The sequence below is a fragment of the Tremella mesenterica genome (assembly GCF_000271645.1).
Source record: "Tremella mesenterica DSM 1558 unplaced genomic scaffold TREMEscaffold_4, whole genome shotgun sequence".
Classification (NCBI taxonomy): domain Eukaryota; kingdom Fungi; phylum Basidiomycota; class Tremellomycetes; order Tremellales; family Tremellaceae; genus Tremella; species Tremella mesenterica.
The window spans coordinates 1,421,072-1,440,281 of record NW_006711228.1 but is presented as its reverse complement, the minus strand read 5'-3'; the positions used below and the strand labels follow the sequence as shown (position 1 = coordinate 1,440,281).

General features: G+C 44.9%; 6 protein-coding genes across 6 annotated transcripts; 2 read left to right on the top strand and 4 right to left on the bottom strand.

Annotated features, from left to right (window-relative positions):
• Positions 1 to 20: 20 nt before the first annotated feature.
• On the bottom strand, positions 21 to 3,596 carry TREMEDRAFT_30027 (uncharacterized protein; the record flags this gene model as incomplete). Its single annotated transcript, XM_007003820.1, has 6 exons — positions 21 to 84; positions 349 to 440; positions 522 to 842; positions 996 to 1,247; positions 1,437 to 2,608; positions 2,684 to 3,596. 6 exons carry the CDS (start codon positions 3,594 to 3,596, stop codon positions 21 to 23), a joined length of 2,814 nt encoding a protein of 937 aa, XP_007003882.1.
• A 326-nt stretch (positions 3,597 to 3,922) lies between these two features.
• Positions 3,923 to 4,849, top strand: TREMEDRAFT_61911 (uncharacterized protein; the record flags this gene model as incomplete). The annotated part of the gene is made up of 1 exon (XM_007004151.1): positions 3,923 to 4,849. The coding sequence occupies one exon, from the start codon at positions 3,923 to 3,925 to the stop codon at positions 4,847 to 4,849; it is 927 nt and encodes a 308-aa protein (XP_007004213.1).
• A 292-nt stretch (positions 4,850 to 5,141) lies between these two features.
• Positions 5,142 to 8,905, bottom strand: TREMEDRAFT_43766 (uncharacterized protein). The gene is made up of 8 exons (XM_007003942.1): positions 8,192 to 8,905; positions 7,965 to 8,076; positions 7,650 to 7,795; positions 7,184 to 7,337; positions 6,588 to 6,856; positions 6,230 to 6,327; positions 6,042 to 6,171; positions 5,142 to 5,799 (listed from the first exon to the last, which is right to left on the bottom strand). Exons 1-8 carry the CDS (start codon positions 8,675 to 8,677, stop codon positions 5,560 to 5,562), a joined length of 1,635 nt encoding a protein of 544 aa, XP_007004004.1. The 5' UTR covers positions 8,678 to 8,905; the 3' UTR covers positions 5,142 to 5,559.
• A 3,088-nt stretch (positions 8,906 to 11,993) lies between these two features.
• On the bottom strand, positions 11,994 to 13,139 carry TREMEDRAFT_43762 (uncharacterized protein). The gene is made up of 5 exons (XM_007003941.1): positions 12,888 to 13,139; positions 12,738 to 12,805; positions 12,423 to 12,616; positions 12,208 to 12,293; positions 11,994 to 12,164 (listed from the first exon to the last, which is right to left on the bottom strand). Exons 1-5 carry the CDS (start codon positions 13,044 to 13,046, stop codon positions 12,123 to 12,125), a joined length of 549 nt encoding a protein of 182 aa, XP_007004003.1. The 5' UTR covers positions 13,047 to 13,139; the 3' UTR covers positions 11,994 to 12,122.
• Positions 13,140 to 13,709: 570 nt separating this feature from the next.
• On the top strand, positions 13,710 to 15,334 carry TREMEDRAFT_61908 (uncharacterized protein; the record flags this gene model as incomplete). Its single annotated transcript, XM_007004150.1, has 5 exons — positions 13,710 to 13,756; positions 13,945 to 14,054; positions 14,174 to 14,251; positions 14,607 to 15,184; positions 15,233 to 15,334. The coding sequence occupies 5 exons, from the start codon at positions 13,710 to 13,712 to the stop codon at positions 15,332 to 15,334; spliced, it is 915 nt and encodes a 304-aa protein (XP_007004212.1).
• A 181-nt stretch (positions 15,335 to 15,515) lies between these two features.
• On the bottom strand, positions 15,516 to 18,578 carry TREMEDRAFT_73743 (uncharacterized protein; the record flags this gene model as incomplete). The annotated part of the gene is made up of 11 exons (XM_007004313.1): positions 15,516 to 15,891; positions 16,073 to 16,274; positions 16,472 to 16,578; positions 16,796 to 17,353; positions 17,636 to 17,666; positions 17,717 to 17,773; positions 17,819 to 17,884; positions 17,931 to 17,958; positions 18,002 to 18,066; positions 18,130 to 18,199; positions 18,373 to 18,578. 11 exons carry the CDS (start codon positions 18,576 to 18,578, stop codon positions 15,749 to 15,751), a joined length of 1,533 nt encoding a protein of 510 aa, XP_007004375.1. The 3' UTR covers positions 15,516 to 15,748.
• Between the last annotated feature and the right edge of the window lie 632 nt (positions 18,579 to 19,210).

The window sequence follows — 19,210 nt, the reverse complement described above, 5'->3', positions numbered from 1 at the left end:
CATGATGCTGTAAATGTAATTCATAGTTGTTTGATATCTTGAACAAGTTGACGAAGTTGTTCCATCTCCGGTTCATCGTTAAATCTGTCAATTAACATTGTACGATACTATCTTCTCTTCTTATTTCCCCGACTGGATCGTTGAAGGCCCTTGTAGAAAAAAAAAGAAAAAAAAAGCCAACCAAATGTAAGACATCACGACGATACAACATTGGGAATTTAGTTATCTTGCTATACCCCACATGTCCAAGATCGACCTCGTCAATCCAGAAGACGATAATTAAAGAAACGAAAACCGAAAAACGAGAAAGGAAAGGCGAAAACTTGAAAGATTCCTTTAAAAACTCACACTTTCGTTCTTGCCATAAACGTCCTAATTATATTTCTCGCAGTTAATTTCCAATTAATCATCTCCCCTCTTTCAACCCTTACCGTCTCTACCTCATTCTCCTCATTCCTTATAGATAATCTTCCCTTTTTTCTGTCCGTCATCTTAGTTCCTAAATCCTTCAAAAGATCCACAATTTCAATCACATCTTTAACCCCTTCTTTCCATTTCTCAATATCCACCTCTACTTCCCTATTCGACGTCACACCGCATTTATAAGCTCTCAAAGAAGATTCTACAGCTTGATCATATTTCTTTTGATAGACTAAGAATCGAGAATGGGATTTGTAGATATGGGAAGAATCAGTAATGCGAGGTAAGAGAGTTTGAGAGAATAATAATGATAAAGTGTATTCTAATCCGTATGTGAAGTTCTCTTTTAGTTCAGATGAATCGACTTCTGGTTTAGTAGATTGTGCGACGTCGTCTTCGGGAATTGTATTGAGTTTCTGAGACTGAGACTGATGGTTCCGATTCTGAATCTTGGGTTGACCATCGATTGGCGATTGATTTTGTTGTTGGTTTTGATCCTCCGATTGAGTCAGGAATTGGGATTGAGTTTGAGAGTGAAGTTGGGTTTGAGTTTGAGTTGGATTTTGTTGAATAACCGCATCCACCAATTTATCCAAAACATCAAAATCTACCATCCTGATAGGATCCTTTCCACCGAAATCCTCTACCAACCTCATCATAGCTCTACAAGCTTCTACCAATTCCCCGACCGAAAGAGCTAAAAACATATAATTCTGCCACATTCTCCAATTTGTAGGTGATGCTTTAAGACCTTGACGGAGGGCGCGGAAAGCAAGAAGTTTGTATTCCATCGCTGTTGGGAGTTTCGAAGATGAATCTTCTTCTTCCTCTACGATATGAGATGAGTCTCCATTCGTCCCCTCAAGTTGGTCGGGGTTTGATACATGTTGGGGACTCATTACATGCTGATTTGCTGAGAAATCGTCGAGTTTACTCGAAGTAAGAGTATTACTCTGAGGATTGTAAGATTTGTCCGAGGATGTATCTGCGCTGAGAGATTGAGATTTCAGAGGAACTATTGTTGAAGTACTCGACGAAGAAGAGGAGGAAGAAGTAGAAGAAGAAGATAACAATGATCGATCTGCCAAACGTAAATAAACAGCGGCGAGATTATTCCATCCTTCCGCATCATCTTCATCCACTCCTACACCTCTTTGAAAAGCGTCTCTAGCTTCTTCCCAACGTTCCAGCTTCATATAACAAAAACCTAAAGTGAACCAACTTCTAGAATAAAGAGGGTTTATTTCCAAAGCGAATTTAAAACATTCGATAGATCCTTCATAATCCTCTAGTGAAACTTTCAAACTTGCCAAAGATCTCATTGCTCTAGAAGAAGTTTTATTGGATATTTCCCATGCTTTCCAATACATATCCATAGCTTGTCTTTTCGTTTCATTTGGATTTCTTGTAGATTGTTCAGAAGATAATGCTAAATCTCCTAATAAACACCAAAGTCTAGCTTCTCTTGCTGTACCTAATTTTTCTTTCCCTCTTTCTGATATCCTTGAAGATCCAAGAGTTTGAATCAAATCAGATTCTACTTTATTACCTTGTAGTAAATCTTTCACTATTGAAATAGCTTCTTTTTCACATTCCATCTTTTGCAAACATAAAACTGCGTCTTCCCATAATTCCAATCTTGTGAAGATATCTAAAGCGGATCTCATAACTCCTAAAGATAAATATCGTCTTGCTAATTCACGTTCCATTTCCCATTTACTAGGTAAGGGTAGGTGATGAAACCATCTCAGTCGTTCAGAAGGTGTGGAATCTGTACTTGGCATCTGATCGATTAATGCGGCTAATTGAAGTGCGGAACGTTCGACAGTACGTGAACGATTAGATTCTAAACGTGATCGAAGGAGAAGAGCGGTAGTGTGAACTGACCAACTATCTGGATGTGAGATAACTCGGGTAATGAAAGGCATCATTTGAGAAGAGGTCAAACCGTGGGAAGGAGAGGAATTATGTTGCGATAAACAAAGTGAGAGGAGTAGGGATTGATCGAGTGGATGAAGTGGGGGTTGAGAAGTAGGATCAAGGTGAGAAAGTTTAGAATTGGTGGATGAAGAACATAGTTGAGTAGATTTGGTGAATTGTGTTTCTTCCAGAAGAGTGTCATCGTTGAGTGGTAACGTTTGTGGTAGGTTATTTGAGACTTGGTCTTTACTTCTATCCTTTGTTTCCTCTCTAATGCTGGTCCCATTGGTCATTCCAGCATCAGAGGCAGACGATGTATTCGAAATAGACGCAGCTTGATGACTGTCGTCCATGGTGTTTGAGGTGGAAGAGATACCCGACGAATCATCCGGACGAAATCTGGACTGAGCGAGTAAAACCAATTGAGAATGCTCCTCCACTTGGTATTTCGTTCTTTTCCCCAAAGCTCCTGTCAATTCAAACTCCAACCCACTCTCCTTCGCAGCTTTCAAAAAAGCCGTATTGGCCAATTTATCTTGTCCCAGTGAATGAAAGTATAACCCAATTTCCAATTCCCTCATACTTCTCAAATCTTGATCATCAGGTAATTCCATATTCTGTACTGCCTTTAACTTGTCAGATGATAATGGGACTTTTTCATCTAGTAAAGATTGGTGTACCATATGCGCACGTAGTATCCACCATGATATACTTTCCAACGTTGATTCGATTTGCAATCGTTTGAGAAGACGGAGAGAAAGAACGAGGAGGATAGGTTCAGAGACGAGATGATATGCCGGTTCACCGTTTAGTGTTAGGAAAGGTAAAGCGGAAGAATTGAGATCTTGAAGTGAGATTGAGAGAGATGTGAGGAAGTCTAGAGGTGTGAAAGAGAGAGATGGACCTGTCCAGTTGATTTGAATGAAAGAATGTAAAAGAGCTATGGCTATGATAAGTGTTTTGATGTCGTTTGAATCATGCGATTGGTAAACGCCATTGTCGATGTCATCATTGACATTACCCGTGATGATGGAACTGGTAGACTCGGAAGATTGAGTTGATAGACCTTCCAAGAGACTTGGGTCGTTGAGGATATCGACGGCGGAGGGAGAAGTGAGGACGGATTTAAAGTCGGCGTCTAGTAATTGGTCGAAGAGATTTCTCACCACATCCGAAACCTCCGAGCCAGCACTATTTTGAGAGCTTGAAGCTGACGCATGATAACCCCTTATGAGGTCCCATTGGAGATTTGACATAATGTTCACGATGAGAGGGGGAATACCATTTTTTTTGGACAAAATCCGATGCGTTCACACGGAGTTCAAGTCAATCTCCGCACACTCACTCTTGGCTGCAGAAACTCTTAACTCACCGCCAAAGTAGAGTAGGCCTCTCATAAACACCTCCTTATCACTACCACCTCAAGGAAATACTAGCAGCTAGCAGCTAAGAGCTCTCAACAGCCCACAGAAAAATCATCAGACTCATTGGTTTTCCTACGATTTATGAACCATCAATCATAATCACACTTGAACTACTTTCCTTCACTCAAAACACAAAACGCTCAGTCCAAACTCTCAAAATGCGCTCGAATAACTCTCTGACTGTCTTGCGTCAATTCCAAACGAAATTCTCAAAACCATATCCACACTCTCTCCGTTCCCTATCATCTTCTACCATCCTATACATCCCTTCAACAACATCGACACCTCCCAAGTCCTCTACCGAAGAATCGAATCATCCTCAAAAACCTCGTCGTCTCCCTCGTCAAACACTTCGTTCATTAATAAACCTCCATCATTCTTCTTCTACTTTCCTTCCTCCTTCTAATCTGAACTCGACGACTTTCAAAAATATATTCGGTAATAACGAAAGTATTTTCATGTCATATGATTCTTTCAAAACACGTATTTTATCATCATCACCAATTCCCATTCATTCATCCTCTACTCCATTTTATGACCCTTCATCCTTAAACTCGTTTTCCTCCCCTTCTTCTTCTACTTCGAACAACCCTTCCCATTCACAAAACTCGAAGGATTCTTCAGGAGATTCGATTTTAAAATCACCTAAAGGTGGTATTTTCGGAGGTTCATCAACCATACCGGGTGGTATAACAATCGTCGAATCTTCCCCCGTTAGAGAAGGTGTAGGAGCCGTAAGAAAACGTTCAGAGGATGATTCAGATAGATCGGTAGATATTCTTTTCAATTCTCCTTATGTCGAACATTCAATGGTTGAAGGAGATGTCGATGATGTTAATGAAATAGAAGGAGGGAAAGGAAAGACAAGAGGAAGAGGGAAAGGGAAAAAGTGTGAGAGAAGAGATATGAGAGATAAATTTACAAAAAGAGAATGGGAAGCTAGACAAGCTATTTTAGGTATATACCATTCTGGTTTCACACCTTTACCAGCTTTAGAAGGTTTGGAAGAATATTTAGAAGCTAAAGGACAGAATGTGGAGGATGCCGCTAGGGAATGGGAGAGAAGACATGAAGATGGAGTATAGGTGTAGTACATAGGTGTAGGTCGTGTCATGTTTGACACCCGAGTGAGTGAGGATCCGTGGGGATGGATATCTCAATTGTCGGGGTGCTTCATTCTGGGGAGGGAGTGGGGTGATTTGGGGTAGTACAGAATCATGCAGAACGGTAAATGGTTCAAAATCAACGTGTGGGCTTCGAGGATAGGTCATTCGACGGGTTTGCGAGCGCAAGTTGAAGGTTGGGTTAATTGATCTTCAAGGTCGGGGGTGGGGAAGAATCAGGTCGGGTCATCAGAAGAAGGTGACAAGTGATCAACGAAATGTTATCAATGCAGATTTTTTCAAACAGTCTTATCAACATTTTTGTTTTTTTCTATATACAACCTCATCTTTCTCCCTCGCATTCTCTAAATTTTCAAATTGGATGGCAACATGTATCAAACACCTACCTCACCTTTCCCCTCTCTCTAAGATCCCCATTCAATCACACGAAGCAAGAAGACTTCCGTACACTAACTCCCCATGAGGACATCCCCTTTTCCTGACCCTTCCATGTCGAGTACGATGGTTTCCAGTCATTTCATGTGGGGTTGAAAATTCGAGTGAAGTCGTGTGAAATAGCAAAATCGATATTCTGTCGAGTGAAGCAGAACGGAAGAAACATGTCGTGTAAAGAGTCTTTCTTCCAAAGTTTTGACTGAGTATACAAACAAAACTCAGAGACACACAAATCCTCACCAATCACCAACATCCCTCGTAACGCTACTAAACTCTCCAAATGGATTAACCTCGCTATTCAATTCTTTCGGCGTCAACATTCCCGGTGTTGCTGATCCCGTCCTGACTGATGGTGAACCAGCTTGAGCGTGAATCATATCACCTAAAATGGGAGATCGTTCAAAATCGAGAGATTTGGAATCACGGATTGTACGAAAGTTTATAGCGTCTATACCGTTAGATTCGGCTGGGACGATCTGGAAATCAGTTCTGTTTCGAATTTAATGATTCGCACAGCTGTCATGACGAGAAGGTAGATGTATCTTTAAGGAAGATACATAGGTGAGGATGGGTTTTGTTTTTGTGTTCGATCCAAATGAACGAGAAGCTCTAAAATCGATAGGAGAGGTGATGATTGTGAGAATGGGATAAAGAGAGGAAGACATATCGTGAGGGGAAAGGGTGGGGGAAGGACATTTATGCGGGGAATAAAACCCACAGGTGGTGTCATATGCCTCAATAATCCCCAGCTTATACTAGCAAACCATTTATGTGATTTTATCTCACTAGCTCCACTACTAGAACCTAAACGTTTATGTTCATCTTTTATCAACAACTTGCGTATAGCACTTTTACATAAGCTGGTTGTTAGCTTTCCCCACTACATAGAACTCGAAGTCAGCTCACTTAGAAACCGCGTGACCGTCTTGGAAAGAAACTTCGTTTTTCAAGACGTTGGCAAATGTTGCATTACGATTCGGACCTTTGAACGGGGTCGTAGCGTACTACATGGTCAGTTTGGGTGTTCCTCCCTTTCGGTTCCTCAAAAAGGCTACACAACATTCCGTCGATAAGTGAGAGAAAATTGTCCTCCCCTTTGGTTTCCCAAATAGCTTACGCCATGTCCAAGGGATGATTGGGTATGAATTTGACCAACAGCAGGACGATGCACTTCAAATGACTTTTCATCATGCCTGGTATTCGTTTGAGGGAGGGAGTGAGGAAGAAATGGGGAGAGAAGGGGGGGGGCACAAAGACAACTCACAATCATCTCATAAACCAGTATTCCCAAGGTCCACCAATCCACAGCACTGGTATGTCCATTACCTCTTATAACCTCTGGAGCAATATATTCTTCCGTACCGACAAACGAATTCGTACGGAAGTCTGCAATGCACGATCGGGTATCAACGAGAAGAGAACCATTAGGTCCTCCTTGCTTGATACCAGCAGGTGCACCACCTGGTTCGTTGGATTGTTTGGAAAGGTCGAAATCGGATAACATGATATGACCTGATTGGTGGAGAAGGATATCTGGAGGTCAGTGGCGTTGTTCTCTACAGGATGAACCTTGGTTTAGACTCAAGCATGCCTTGTGCCTCGTCGAAGCAAAAAAGAATGCTAGTTTGATATTACGAGTAATGTGTACCTATGCTAGCATGGACAAGTGAGGGGAATGAGAGGGAGAGGCTCAATTGGTCCTCGAATGAAGAGCTAGATGTCCTTGAAAGTAGACTGGAGCAAGATGCCAACACCCAGAATGAGAAAAGATTGGAGAGAGAGGGGAATTGACAGATGTGATAAGGAGGATGAAATGATATATGAGACGAGGCGGAGAAGCTAGTATTGATTCAGACCCACTCTCAGGCTTCAAATCCCGGTATATGTATCCGTTCAGGTGCAGATATTCCAACGCAGCAGTGACCTCCGCGGCATAAAACTTGGCGCTGTTCTCTTCCAGACACTTGCCAGGTCTGGTCTGCAATGCACGGAAAAATTCTCCACCCATGCAGTACTGTGCATCAGCTACTGACATCCCTGACTTGCTTCGTCTTCATCGTCACGGCTCCGACTTGTCGGTCGTCTGCGCTCTTTCACTCAAATGATGACTGTGCATGACTAACTCAGCTGAGAATGGGTGTGACCCCTGGGACGGGCGGGTTTACAGGGAGAGGGGTGGAAAGATGAAGGGGCCTCAGTCGGAACTGAGCCCGGCGCCTCGTATCCTAAAAGATGTGTCTGACAGGTGCAATAGTCCGAACAGGAGACAAAAGAAAGACGGGAACTTCAGGGATGGTTCTGTTGGGAAGGGCCAAACGAAACTCACATCGAGAACAAAGAATATATAATCCGGCGATTGGAACGAATGGTGCATCGTTACGATGAATGGGTGATTGGCAGTGGCCAATATCTCTTGTTCGGCCAATGCACGTTTGATCTTGTTCCGTTTAACAACTTCGTCTTTTGACAGAACTGCGGATCAGCTATCCCTTCAGTCATGAAGTTGACAATTTCCGAGAGTTTGAACGATTACACAGATGCCTGCTAGATGGCGATAAAGGGGATGTGAGGAGTTATACTGCATAACAGCTTATGACAGCCGGACAATGTGGACGAAAGATGACAGTAGGAGAATACTGACCTTTCATGGCATACAATTTTTCCGTCTTTTTCTCCCGTACTAGATAGACCTTACCCACATCGCCTTTACCGAGCAGCTTTATCTTTTGGAAAGATGATGGGCCCACAGCGACCTGATCATCAGTATTCAGTCCGTCATTTTTCGTCATGATCCGCCCACAACTAAAGATCCAGAATGGTCGTTGGTAGAGAAGGCGTGCTGAGAGAAGGACAAAGGAAGGGACTCACCGATCGCGTTTTGATCGAATTTGAACTATAAGTCCTTCTGAACACTTGTTTATGATTACTTTCCTTCCCATCCATAGCATCATTAAGTCCTAGTCCTACACCAAGGCTAGCCTGTATCTCCCTCGCCCTTCCACTTGCCGCACCTACTGTCAAGGCCCTTGCACCTCGTGTTCCGGTAGCCGAAAGACCCTGACCTTGGATTGAACTCTGAGCCCTGTGTGGTAGACTGGCAGAGGAGCTGGATGGAAATGCCGAATTGGGGGAAGCTAATGGTGATCCATGAGGTGTGTTAGCCCCTGATGGTGCTAGAGAATGTGGGAGAGGGGATTCGGTAGGTGAGACGGTCAAATCTACTTCGGTAGGATTGGGAGACTTTGCCATTTTTGTACTCCCATTTGACTTCGAATTTGATTCGCGTGGCATTTTGATACTTTCTACTGGTGTTTTGAGGCCCTTCAGAGGAGGTACAGGAGGTACTGGTGGCATATCCGTAGGATTGAGAAGAGCTTTGGCATTGGGAGCAGAGACTACACGACGTAAGAATCTTGCCGCTGCGGATCGAGAGGGTTGAGCATCCGGTGAAGGTTTTGGTGTCTTCTTACCTGGCGTTTTAGGTGACAGTTCATTGGGTGATTGTGCATACGAAGATATAGAAGAAGATCCCACTGATTTCTTCCGTCCAGAAGAAGATTTACCAAGAGTGAGATATTTATCTTTCTTCGCTTCCGGGGCAGAAGGGGAGGAGAAGAATCGACCCTTGAAAGTACTCAAAGGTAATCGAGGTGAACGAAGTGAAGTTGATGTGCTCGTATTGACTGAATATGCCGATGGAGAGGGAGGTATGGCAGATGATGGGTGCCTTGAAGTTGAAGAAAGGGATGATTCATCAGTCGATTCCGCCATGGAATATCCTCGAACGTCATTTTGAGGATGTAGGGGAGTTCCGAGTTGAACATTATAAGAAGATCCAGTACTGCTTCCTCTCCCATCTTCTCCGTCCACTGCCGGATGTTGAAGCTCTTTGGTTGAGAGAGGGAGAGGAGATTGAAGTTTAGGCTCTTCTGTCGAGGGCGATGTCATGCGGCTTCTAGATGGAGTTCGAGTGGACGAAATACTCCCTTGAACAGAAGGCATTGACGATATTTCGGTATCATTGTTAGGGAAGATATTGGCTAAAGCGGGGGATCGACTTGATCTTACAGTTCCTCCAGTTTTGAATACCGCTCTCCAGGTGCGACCGAAACTGCTTTTGCCTGAGATGGAAGGTGATGGTAGGGGAGAGATTTGACCAGAAGCAGTAGTGGATGTCGACGCTGCAAGAGAAGAGGGTGTGTAAGGGGAGAGAGAAGGAGAAGGATGAGTCGGGACTGGGGAAGAAGCAAGAGATGACATGATAGAAGGGGGGGTGACTTGTTGATGCGTAAAAGCGTGATTGATGGTTGATGGGAGGATTGTATCGAAGAGAGTTTTTTCGAGTGGGGGTGAACTGAATTTCACGTAGAATTGAAAGACATAGTCTATGTGGTTGAATGAACAATGCGTAGATTGAGAAGAGGAATGGGATCAATGATGTGTGTTACGCCCGAAGAATGTACGAGTACGAGTACAATGCGGTGAGGGGGAGGAGGAAACGAGCCGGTGGACCGGGGACAAACGGGGATCCACCCACACCTGAATAAACTTCGGGACAATCGTTCGTCAGACTGCTAGTCTATAGCGAGTTGTCCGTTTATTGTGTGACGACACAAGGGTCAGGATCTACTTGTAGTGAGGGGTAAAGTCGAGAATAGGGTGTCGTATAGAAGATTCGAGTCCCAAAAGGGCAAACCGTCGCTGCTGAACAAGCAGAAACAAAAACGTCGTCAGGGGGTCCTTTTCGGTCTCCTATTGCCTGTTCGTCGCTGAGAGTACAGCGATCAGTGACGGATAGGAAAACGGGAAGGTTATCCAAGGTGAGACGCTCCCAGATGCTTCGGGCGATGATTGATGACCTAATGAGTGCGAGATGAAGAATAGGGTATAGCGTATACGAGTAAGTAGTGGAGGAGGGGTGGGGGGCTTAGTCCGATTCGCGTGCCTACTATCCCCACTCAGAAGTGGCAGTTGTTCTCTTCAGCGTGCCTATCAAAACACCTCTTCTTCACTGTCATTCTGCGATTTTAACGATCAGCGATCGACGATAGGTGCGAGAACATGGAATGATTTTCAAAGATCATAGATCATGGTACATGGTAATGGTACTTGTATCCGTTTGATGAAACGCATGTCCCACCCCTCTCTCGCCTGCGGCCCCGGTCACTTCTTCCCTATTTCCTTCAATCTCTCCAACTCCTTTGACATAGATTCTCTTTCCTTCTTCTCATGATCTCTGTCCCGCACTGCCCGGGCCCGTCCCCTCTCTGCGACCTCACACCGACGTTGTATTTCTGCTTTTCGACGCTTGAGGTCTTCTTTTTGACGCTTCATATCCTCATTCTGCCGCTGCACTTCTTCCATCTCTCGCTGGAGTTCTTTGTTCTGACTTTCCAACACTTCATCTTTCCTCGCACAAGACTCTAATTCTTCTCTGAGCCGCTCCAATTCGGCTCTCACCTCCGCTACCACCGACTCCAAGACACGGCAGTCTTCTTCCCTGTCAACCGAACCTTTTAGAGACGCGGCTTCATGTAACGCTTCGTTTTCTGCCTTCAAAGTAGTAATGAGGTTTTCGGCCGCCAAACGTGCGGTTCGCATGTCTTTATACCGCTCACGAACGGCCTGCACATGATCATGAAACGGATCATGGTCTTGATCGTTATTTCCTGATGAGGGGTCTCCAAGTTCGGAATCATCGTCAGACGAGAGGGTGTATTCACGACAATAGTTAGGAGGTGGGGCTCGCCGAGGGTTACGACGTTGACGTTTATTCATGACATCTTCGGGTGTGACCGTCCTTGTCTCGATTGGGTTCTCTTGTGTTTGTATCGGGTTCTGAGGTCCAGTGTACTCGGACTCGGACTCTTTGAGTGGGATTCGGCATAAACCGCAACCGTCATTCCCAGCTCGACGACAAACCCAACACCTGTTGCACCGTCCCCAGTCTGACCAACTGAAAGCCAGAGTTGGCATATCTCTCTCTGTTGCATAAGAGCAGTTCCATTTCGGGTATAGAGCTCTGTCGGCCCTGTCTGTCAGGATAAGCCCCCAGCTTGGCAGTGAGTCACTCACGGCACATAGAAAAAAGCGGGGATGCGATACTTGCAGCCTTCACATGTCCGTTTACGGGACCGTTTGTGGCTTCGGTTGCAGACAAAGTTCTTGACCGTACCTGCTATCTTTTTTGACTCTGAGCGGCTTATGATGTATCGCTTTAGACCGTAACGAGCGGCGGAAGAGGGAAAGAATCGGTCCGGGACATGGGATGGGCGTTGAAGATCACCATACTTTCTACAATGCTTCACGATGCTTTCTTTGTCGGCGTACATAGCATCGTTTTTGCGGGAAGTGAGCCATTCGAGACCGTAAGGACCGGTAATCTTGGTGAGGTCTGATTCGATCTCGTCAGCCCACCGAAGAGATTGGTCAGACGGTCCGATATCATCGGGCAAAGGTTCCATGACGGACGATGATGGCGAGGCGGACATGACAACGCCGTAGGTACTGTGGTCAATGGACGGACGGTGGGGAGCGATAAGAGACGATGAGGATCAGAAGAGGTGGAAAGTGGACAACTGAGAACGTAAGAACAAATGTAAGTAGTTTTGTTGGTCTTCGCGTCACTCGAGTTTTTGAGACAACAGGGTTGATTGAGGGATATTCCTAGAGTTTCATGATAAAGAGATACATGTTTTGTCATCCTTTCACCTTTCTACCTGACCACACGCCCGGAAAATCCATCATAACCAGACCCTTGATCACGCACCTAAAGGGTTCGGACGAGCCTAGCGACTCACTACGCCGAAGCAGCCATAGGTTGAGCCATGGTAGGCTGAGTCTAATATAAGCTCAGTTCCATAATCAGAAGACTGACAACTCACTGTTCCCGCGCTGAGTCTGGCACGCTTGGATTGATAATCTTTGATAGCTGACTTGATAGCGTCTTCAGCGAGTAAAGAACAATGTACTGGTAGTCAGTCTCATGAAATACGGGTCTGACCACCTGAAACGCAGCCACTCAGGAGTATGGTAGATTTACGAGATTCAGGGTTAGAGATGGGGAGTTAGTGAGAAAAATGAATCTAATGCGACTCACACTTGACAGGGGGGAGACATAATTCCTTTGCAATCTCCGTGTTTTTAACCTGACCAGCTTGTTCCAGACTCATACCCTTGACACGTTCCGTCATGTAACTCGATGACGCAATGGCGGATCCACATCCAAAAGTCTTGAATTTGACATCGTTGATGATTCCATCTTCACCGACCATGATTTGTAGTTTCATGACGCTGCAGGTCAACTTGAGTTCCAACGCATAAGACAAGACGCATATGCTCATTGACAAAGAGAGCCGTGAAACGATGTACAAAACGAATGTTCATCCTGTGAAGGGAAAGAGGCTCAACTCACTCGCCACAGGCTGGTGCGCCGACAAGTCCGGTTCCGACGTTGGGATCAAGTTTGTTCATGTTACCGACCTATGAATCAGCTTCGATCCCAAGTGTGTCCATGTTACCCAGCTGCTTGGATGCCATGTAGGAAAATGAAAAAGTGACTGACATTCCTTGGGTTCTCATAATGATCGATGACCTTTTCATGGTATCCTCTTTTACTTATCTGCATCCCCCCGAGCATAGGTCGAGGGATATTCCTGGCCGGAACGGGACGAGTCATCGATGTCGATGCGACGGTCGCTGAAGCGCGGATGAATGATCGCATTGTGTGTCACCTGTAGCCTTGTGCAAAAGACGAAATATATCAAGTTGTTATATGGATTGAACGAGAGATGAGATCTGAGAAGGATGGCTTGTGGAGTGAGTGAGAAAGAAGCAACGACGACGACGACGACGACCGACGATCGGCATCACAAGTGGCGAACGGCGTTACTCGGCGTTTCATCTAACTGTGGCACCTTCCTCCTCGGCCGAGTTGACCCTGCTTCTCTCTCACCTTCTCAATGACGATATAAGCACACCACATCCGCTCAATATGTACCATGTCAATGGTATAGGACTCTCAAGTATAGACGGTCCTGTATGGAACAGTAAAGGTATGTTGACAGTTACAGTACAGCTCCCCCAGTCTCCACATCCCGCTCCGTTACTAACCGATTTCTCACCCCTTCGCTCAGGCAGGTGAACCCCGGCTGAAGCTCTTTCCAGCCAAAGGGGACGTTCTATACACAGCCACACTCTTCTCCGGGAGATTCTTAAGGAACCCTCAACTCTTCAAGCTCAAGCTTCAGGCCCAAGAATCCGGAAAGGTTCTCCTTACTCTCCAAGGTACCCTTGTCCTTTTGACATCTGACCCTCTGAACCTCACTTGCGCTCCTACCTTTGACTCACATAACAGGCCTTTGGACATGAGAACGAAACGCCCCAAATGACCTTTTGGCGTCCTCATCCTAACCCATTAAAGTCGGACTTCAGGTCTGTTCCTTCAGCTTGCTTCCTCTCCTTTTGCCCTCTATATTCCTCTCTTGTCTTTTACCATCATTTCCCTCTTCGTCGACACTTATTCAACCGCCACCTACCTTCCCTCTCTCTCTCTCTTCTGTCCAGATGTCGACGTAATACGCTTCAGAAATGTACAACACACTCTTTTTACTACTACTTAGCGCTTGGGTGGGGACTAGCAGAGCATTCACGATACCTACCCTTCCTTCCGGTTGGTCGTATCAGGGATGTTGGTATGAGGGTATCGGACAGAGAGGGTTGAATGATTCTTGTGAGTGACTCTCTCACGAATCCTTCCCCTCGTCCTCTGACATCCCTTGTCCGCCTCGACCGCCATCAAGATGGGTAAAAATGGATAGAGGGGATCAGTAACATGCTGATACATCACAGTTTGGGGTAAAGACTCGCAAACCGATCTTCTATGTATTGATCACTGTGCAGGGATGGGTTTCAAATATGCCGGTCTTGGTGGGTTTGATTTCCTGTCCAGTAATACTTCCAATTATGTCTACACCTCCTATTTGTCCCTTGTCACCTCGTGTCTCATCCAAGGCGATCATTCCAGATCATGTGATGGTCCTTTGCACCCTTCATACTGGCAAACGACAAGAAAAATGGGACGGTTCCTTAGTCAAATTGTTTCTATGCCCCTCCTATCTCTTTGCTAGGTGCAAGTTTTCTACCCATATACATCATCTGCAGCGCTTGAAACCTCTTTCATCGACCAATACACCCATCGTCCACTCGTAATCTGACTCTCCGCTCCGTGAACTGGTTCCGGTCTTGTCGATGTGGCATTAAAGGGGTTGTATCTGATCAGCAGAGATGGGTACCCAGTGTTTCTGCGGCGACGCATTACACAACATGGACCTTGCTGAAGAATCGAATTGCAGCTACTTCTGCAATGGTGATGATAATCAACCCTGTGGTGGATACGCATACATGACTTTATTCGAACTATCCTCTTCCTCTTCTTCAGACCAAACCTCCAGCTCGGCCTCGTCGAAAAAATCCACAACCACCGCGGCGGCAGCTGCTACGACAAAAGCTGCTACCACCACTTCCACATCTCCCACCTCGTCAGCAGGTACAACACCAGGTACTTCCGCAACTACGACCTCCCCCGGATCTTCAAGTAATAGCGCAAGTAGCACAAGTTCTTTCGCGTTGTCGTATGTCGTATCGAATACTATACCAAGTTTGAACAATTACACATCTATGCCTTCCACCTTTGTAGCGGCAAGTGCATCAAATGCGCAGAGCGACGGATCAGCAGCTGGTTCTCGGGTTTCGACTAAGAGCACCAACGCTCTGCCAGTTATCGCTGCTACGGCAACTGCTATGGGTTTTGTAGCTGCACCCACTTTGAGGGATGCTAAGCAGGGTATAATGTTTGGTTATGTGAGTATTTTCTTCTTCGTACGTGAGAAACAGTGCTGATGAAACAAGACCCTTTCGTCTTCTTCTTCTACCTCTTTCACTACTTCGTCCTCTACTATACTTTCCGCGATCATCTTCAGTTTGATTCTTCCGCTCCTCATTCCATTGTGATCATCTTTTATTATATTTGGGCTTCTGGTATGCCACTTTGGTTCCATTTTCGTCACTCGAGTAATACTGACTTATGATTTTGACCGTCCCTCGTTCGGAATTACCTCACCATGATTGGTTCTCATCTCTGTTCTAACCTATTTGTGATGACCTATCCAATGACATACGATGGGAGATGTTGAGATCAAGAACCCGGATGCATTCCATATTCTGGATTATCTACAAAATAACAGTGTTCCCACATTTACTTCTAACAAAAGCAAGACTGACATCGACATCCTCAAAACCACAAGCCCTTACCCAAACCTTTCGAACTCTATCACTCTTCTATATACCTTCTAAAGTCACCTGTCGCCAAAATGGACGTCACAACATCTCGTCCCTCTGATCCGAAGCGATCTCATCACAACATGTCTAGTATGGGTAAACGAAAGAAGGGATTTGTTTATCGGTTCGATCTTTAAACTCAATGTTCTCTTCTTCAGGAGGTTGAATCGCTCTACGAGCTCTTTGATTGTTCCAATATTTATGAATGAGGGCGATCATACCCATAGTAACTATTTGTCAATTTTACCTTATCTTCTTTAACTTCGACCTTTCTCCTCACACCTCCGCTCGTACCGTGAACTAACAAATAAAGAAGTTGCTCGCGGAAAAGGACGTCGACTTCGATAATCAACGGTATGAAAGATGTTGAATTAGAAGCGAGTTGTAATTAAAAAAAGACACCAAACTCACCTCCATGAAGAGTGATGGTAACTAAAATAGCAATTTTCGCAGGGATATAATGAGGAGCATCATGAGGTCGATATATCTGAGCACCGACTATATTCCCAACTGCACAACCGATTTGATAAAGACCGTAAAATGTGGATCTTTTCGTATGACCTGCGACCATGGATTGCATCCATGGTACGAATAACATTTGACCAACGGGTACCTTTCCATGTCAGTTTTTTTCTTTTCCTCCTCAATCCCTCGACCCTCGATCCTCTTTTGAGTTTTGAGTCTCCAATCCTTGATCCTCAGTCTGAAGTGTCGGTCGTCAAGATCCGAGATCTCAAATCAAGAGATAGACGTTTCAATGTCCAGATTGGGTGACTCGAATGTGCAACTAAAACGATGTTAAGGACTTACCCAAAAGATAAGACAATAACCTCCGAATTGAACGTTTTTATTATGAGCTCCGACCATTAAACCGGCTCCTACTATGGCTACGCATATACAACAGATAGCTGGGAGTGCTGATGATCAGTCTTTGAATCGTCAAACCATTCATACTTATTTTACATATCCAAACCCCTCCTCCATCATCTTTCCCAATCCGAACATGCTCTGTCCCGCCAATGGAACAAGCTAAAAGTATTACTCATAGGAAAGGATATTCGAGAACGGTATAGGATGGGAAGGGGAAGAATTGAATAGGGTAGAGATGAAAACGAAAAAAGGAGACCAACTCACCTCTCATCTTCCACCATCTAGATAACAAAACTCCAACAGCCATAGCAACAGTTTCACTCCCTCCTGTACTCATACCCAATAAAGTAGTTTGTTTCGTAGTGAACCCAAAACCTTTGATGATAGTAGCACCAAAAGATGAAACACCTCCATTTTGTACACTAGCACAAAACACCGAGATAGCCGCCAGATATATTCGTGGATCTTTCGCAGCTTCCCATACTTGACTAGGTTTATATTCCGTAGCATGTGTACCAGTTTTATTACTTCTGATCCTTTCCAAAGCTATCAACCTTTCTTCAGGTGTAAGGAACCAAGCTGTCGCAGGTGATTCAGGAAGCATTATGAGGATATAAATTCCGAAAAGGACTGTTACTGGACCTAACAAGACGAAAATGAACTGCCATGCTGCCACTCGAGTAGAATGAAGGTTGAACATTCCATAAGAGATTAAACCACCGATGATTTGTGACATACCGACGGAACCGAACCATATTCCTACTCTTGTACTTTGTTCGGAACGGAGGTAATAGGAACCGGTTATAGAACCTAGGATTGGGACTGAAATCAGCGGGGTTATGGAGAGAGGAAAGTAAGAGGAGAGGGAAGATGTAACATGTTGAACATGAAATTGAAAGTGTTGATTTGATGAACTTCGGATAAAATCCTTCCGCTCCACTACGAGTACGAGTACTATGACCTTGATTCCCGGAAAGGACCCAAAAGATCAAGCAGGGATACAGTCGCACGGAACGAGATGAACAAAGGGGAGAGGCCTGAACGTGGATGGAAGAGAAGACGAGGGAAGGACGAAATAATATAGAAAAAAAGACCATTACTCACTCATTCCACTTTCGGCCATACCCAAGAGGAACTAACCCTTCAGCTTGATCCCTCATACCAATACAAACACAATCCACTCACTCTCAACGAAGCTTCAGCAGCAAAGCTTTGACCAGCAGCTAGACACCCAAGGATCAACTCCCCTATCAGCTATGCCTTTTCATTCTTAACAGGAGTACTCACACCCCAAATCATGATGATACTACTGAGGTGGTACCGGACGGGAATTCGGACCAATAGATAAGCCGCCTGAAGGAATCAGCATCTCCGAACCAATATCGAGGGGATAACCCACAAATGGTTGCCAAAATAGATATCCAAAACTATCATATCAGCTTACGTACTGAAGCGTGGGAGGAAACTGACTAAAAGATAGATCCGAGCCAAGCGAAATCTTGACCTTTCAAATGAGTAGCTTGTTGGATCCCGAACTGACGTCAGAAATCTTCTCGGATCCAGGTGATGTTTGTGGTTTGGGCAAAAGGAGAACTTACAAGGTTGGCATAGGATATAGAACTCTTGTCCAAGAATTGAAAGAATTCGCAGAGACACATGATCGGCATACTATCAGGTCAGCTTTGAACTACTTTAACAAATCAGACGAGTACGTCAAATGATGTCGAGTTGAGAACATTGCTATCCCTTCCGTTGAGAATCTAGAGCAAGAACCAAAGAAAGATTGAAAAGAGACATAGGAATATGAAAGTTTAAGTAGCGGACCGAGGAGAGAAACTTACAGAACCATATCAGTCTTCCTCACAATCCTACGAATGACAGCAGGATCAACTTCTTCAATGTTAATCCGTTTGGAATGTTCGATAAGTTCCAAAGCTTTATCACCATGAATGGTATGATGATCCGAATCGACCTCATTGACATGATGTATCCCAGTCAGGTTTTCGATCTCTTTCTCCACATTGGGTTCGTTATACGATGGGTTCATCTTGTGCTCAAGTCCCTCTTTCTATCCAAGTACTGCGAGTGTAGTGTGTTCGTCCAGAGACGAAGGCAATCCGACTATCCGAAAAAGTATGTTTGTCCGACGAGGCAGTTGGAAGCGATGAAATCGAAAACGAGGGGATCCAAGTCGGTCCGGTAGAACAGGTTATAACTTGTGGGAGGGACGACCTCCTACCGAGGTTGGAATAGTGAGAATAACATGTACGGACAATGATTGTTGGGTATAGAATGGAGAGATAAGAAATCAGTGACATCGGGCACGAAAAAAGTCGGGCTCGAGAAAGATCGGCCTACGTACTTCTTAAATTTGCCCGCTCGGTTTTTAAGTTGGCCGATTTTCGATACGACTGACTGTACTCTACGACGGAAGACGTCAGAGGAACGGGAGCCCGGGGGAATTAGTTTGTAATGTTGAATTTGGTGGTAAGGAGGAACGAAGGGTGGGAGAGGAGGTCAGAGGTCAGAGAGCGGGAGTTGCACGGAACATGACTTCCACGGATCCACGGACCGCCAAGTCTCGTGTCATCATCTGGCATGTCAAATCCACGGGGTGACATGTCAAATCCAGCCGATACGAGAAGGAAAGCGATAAGCCACGGTGTGCTTGATATGTAT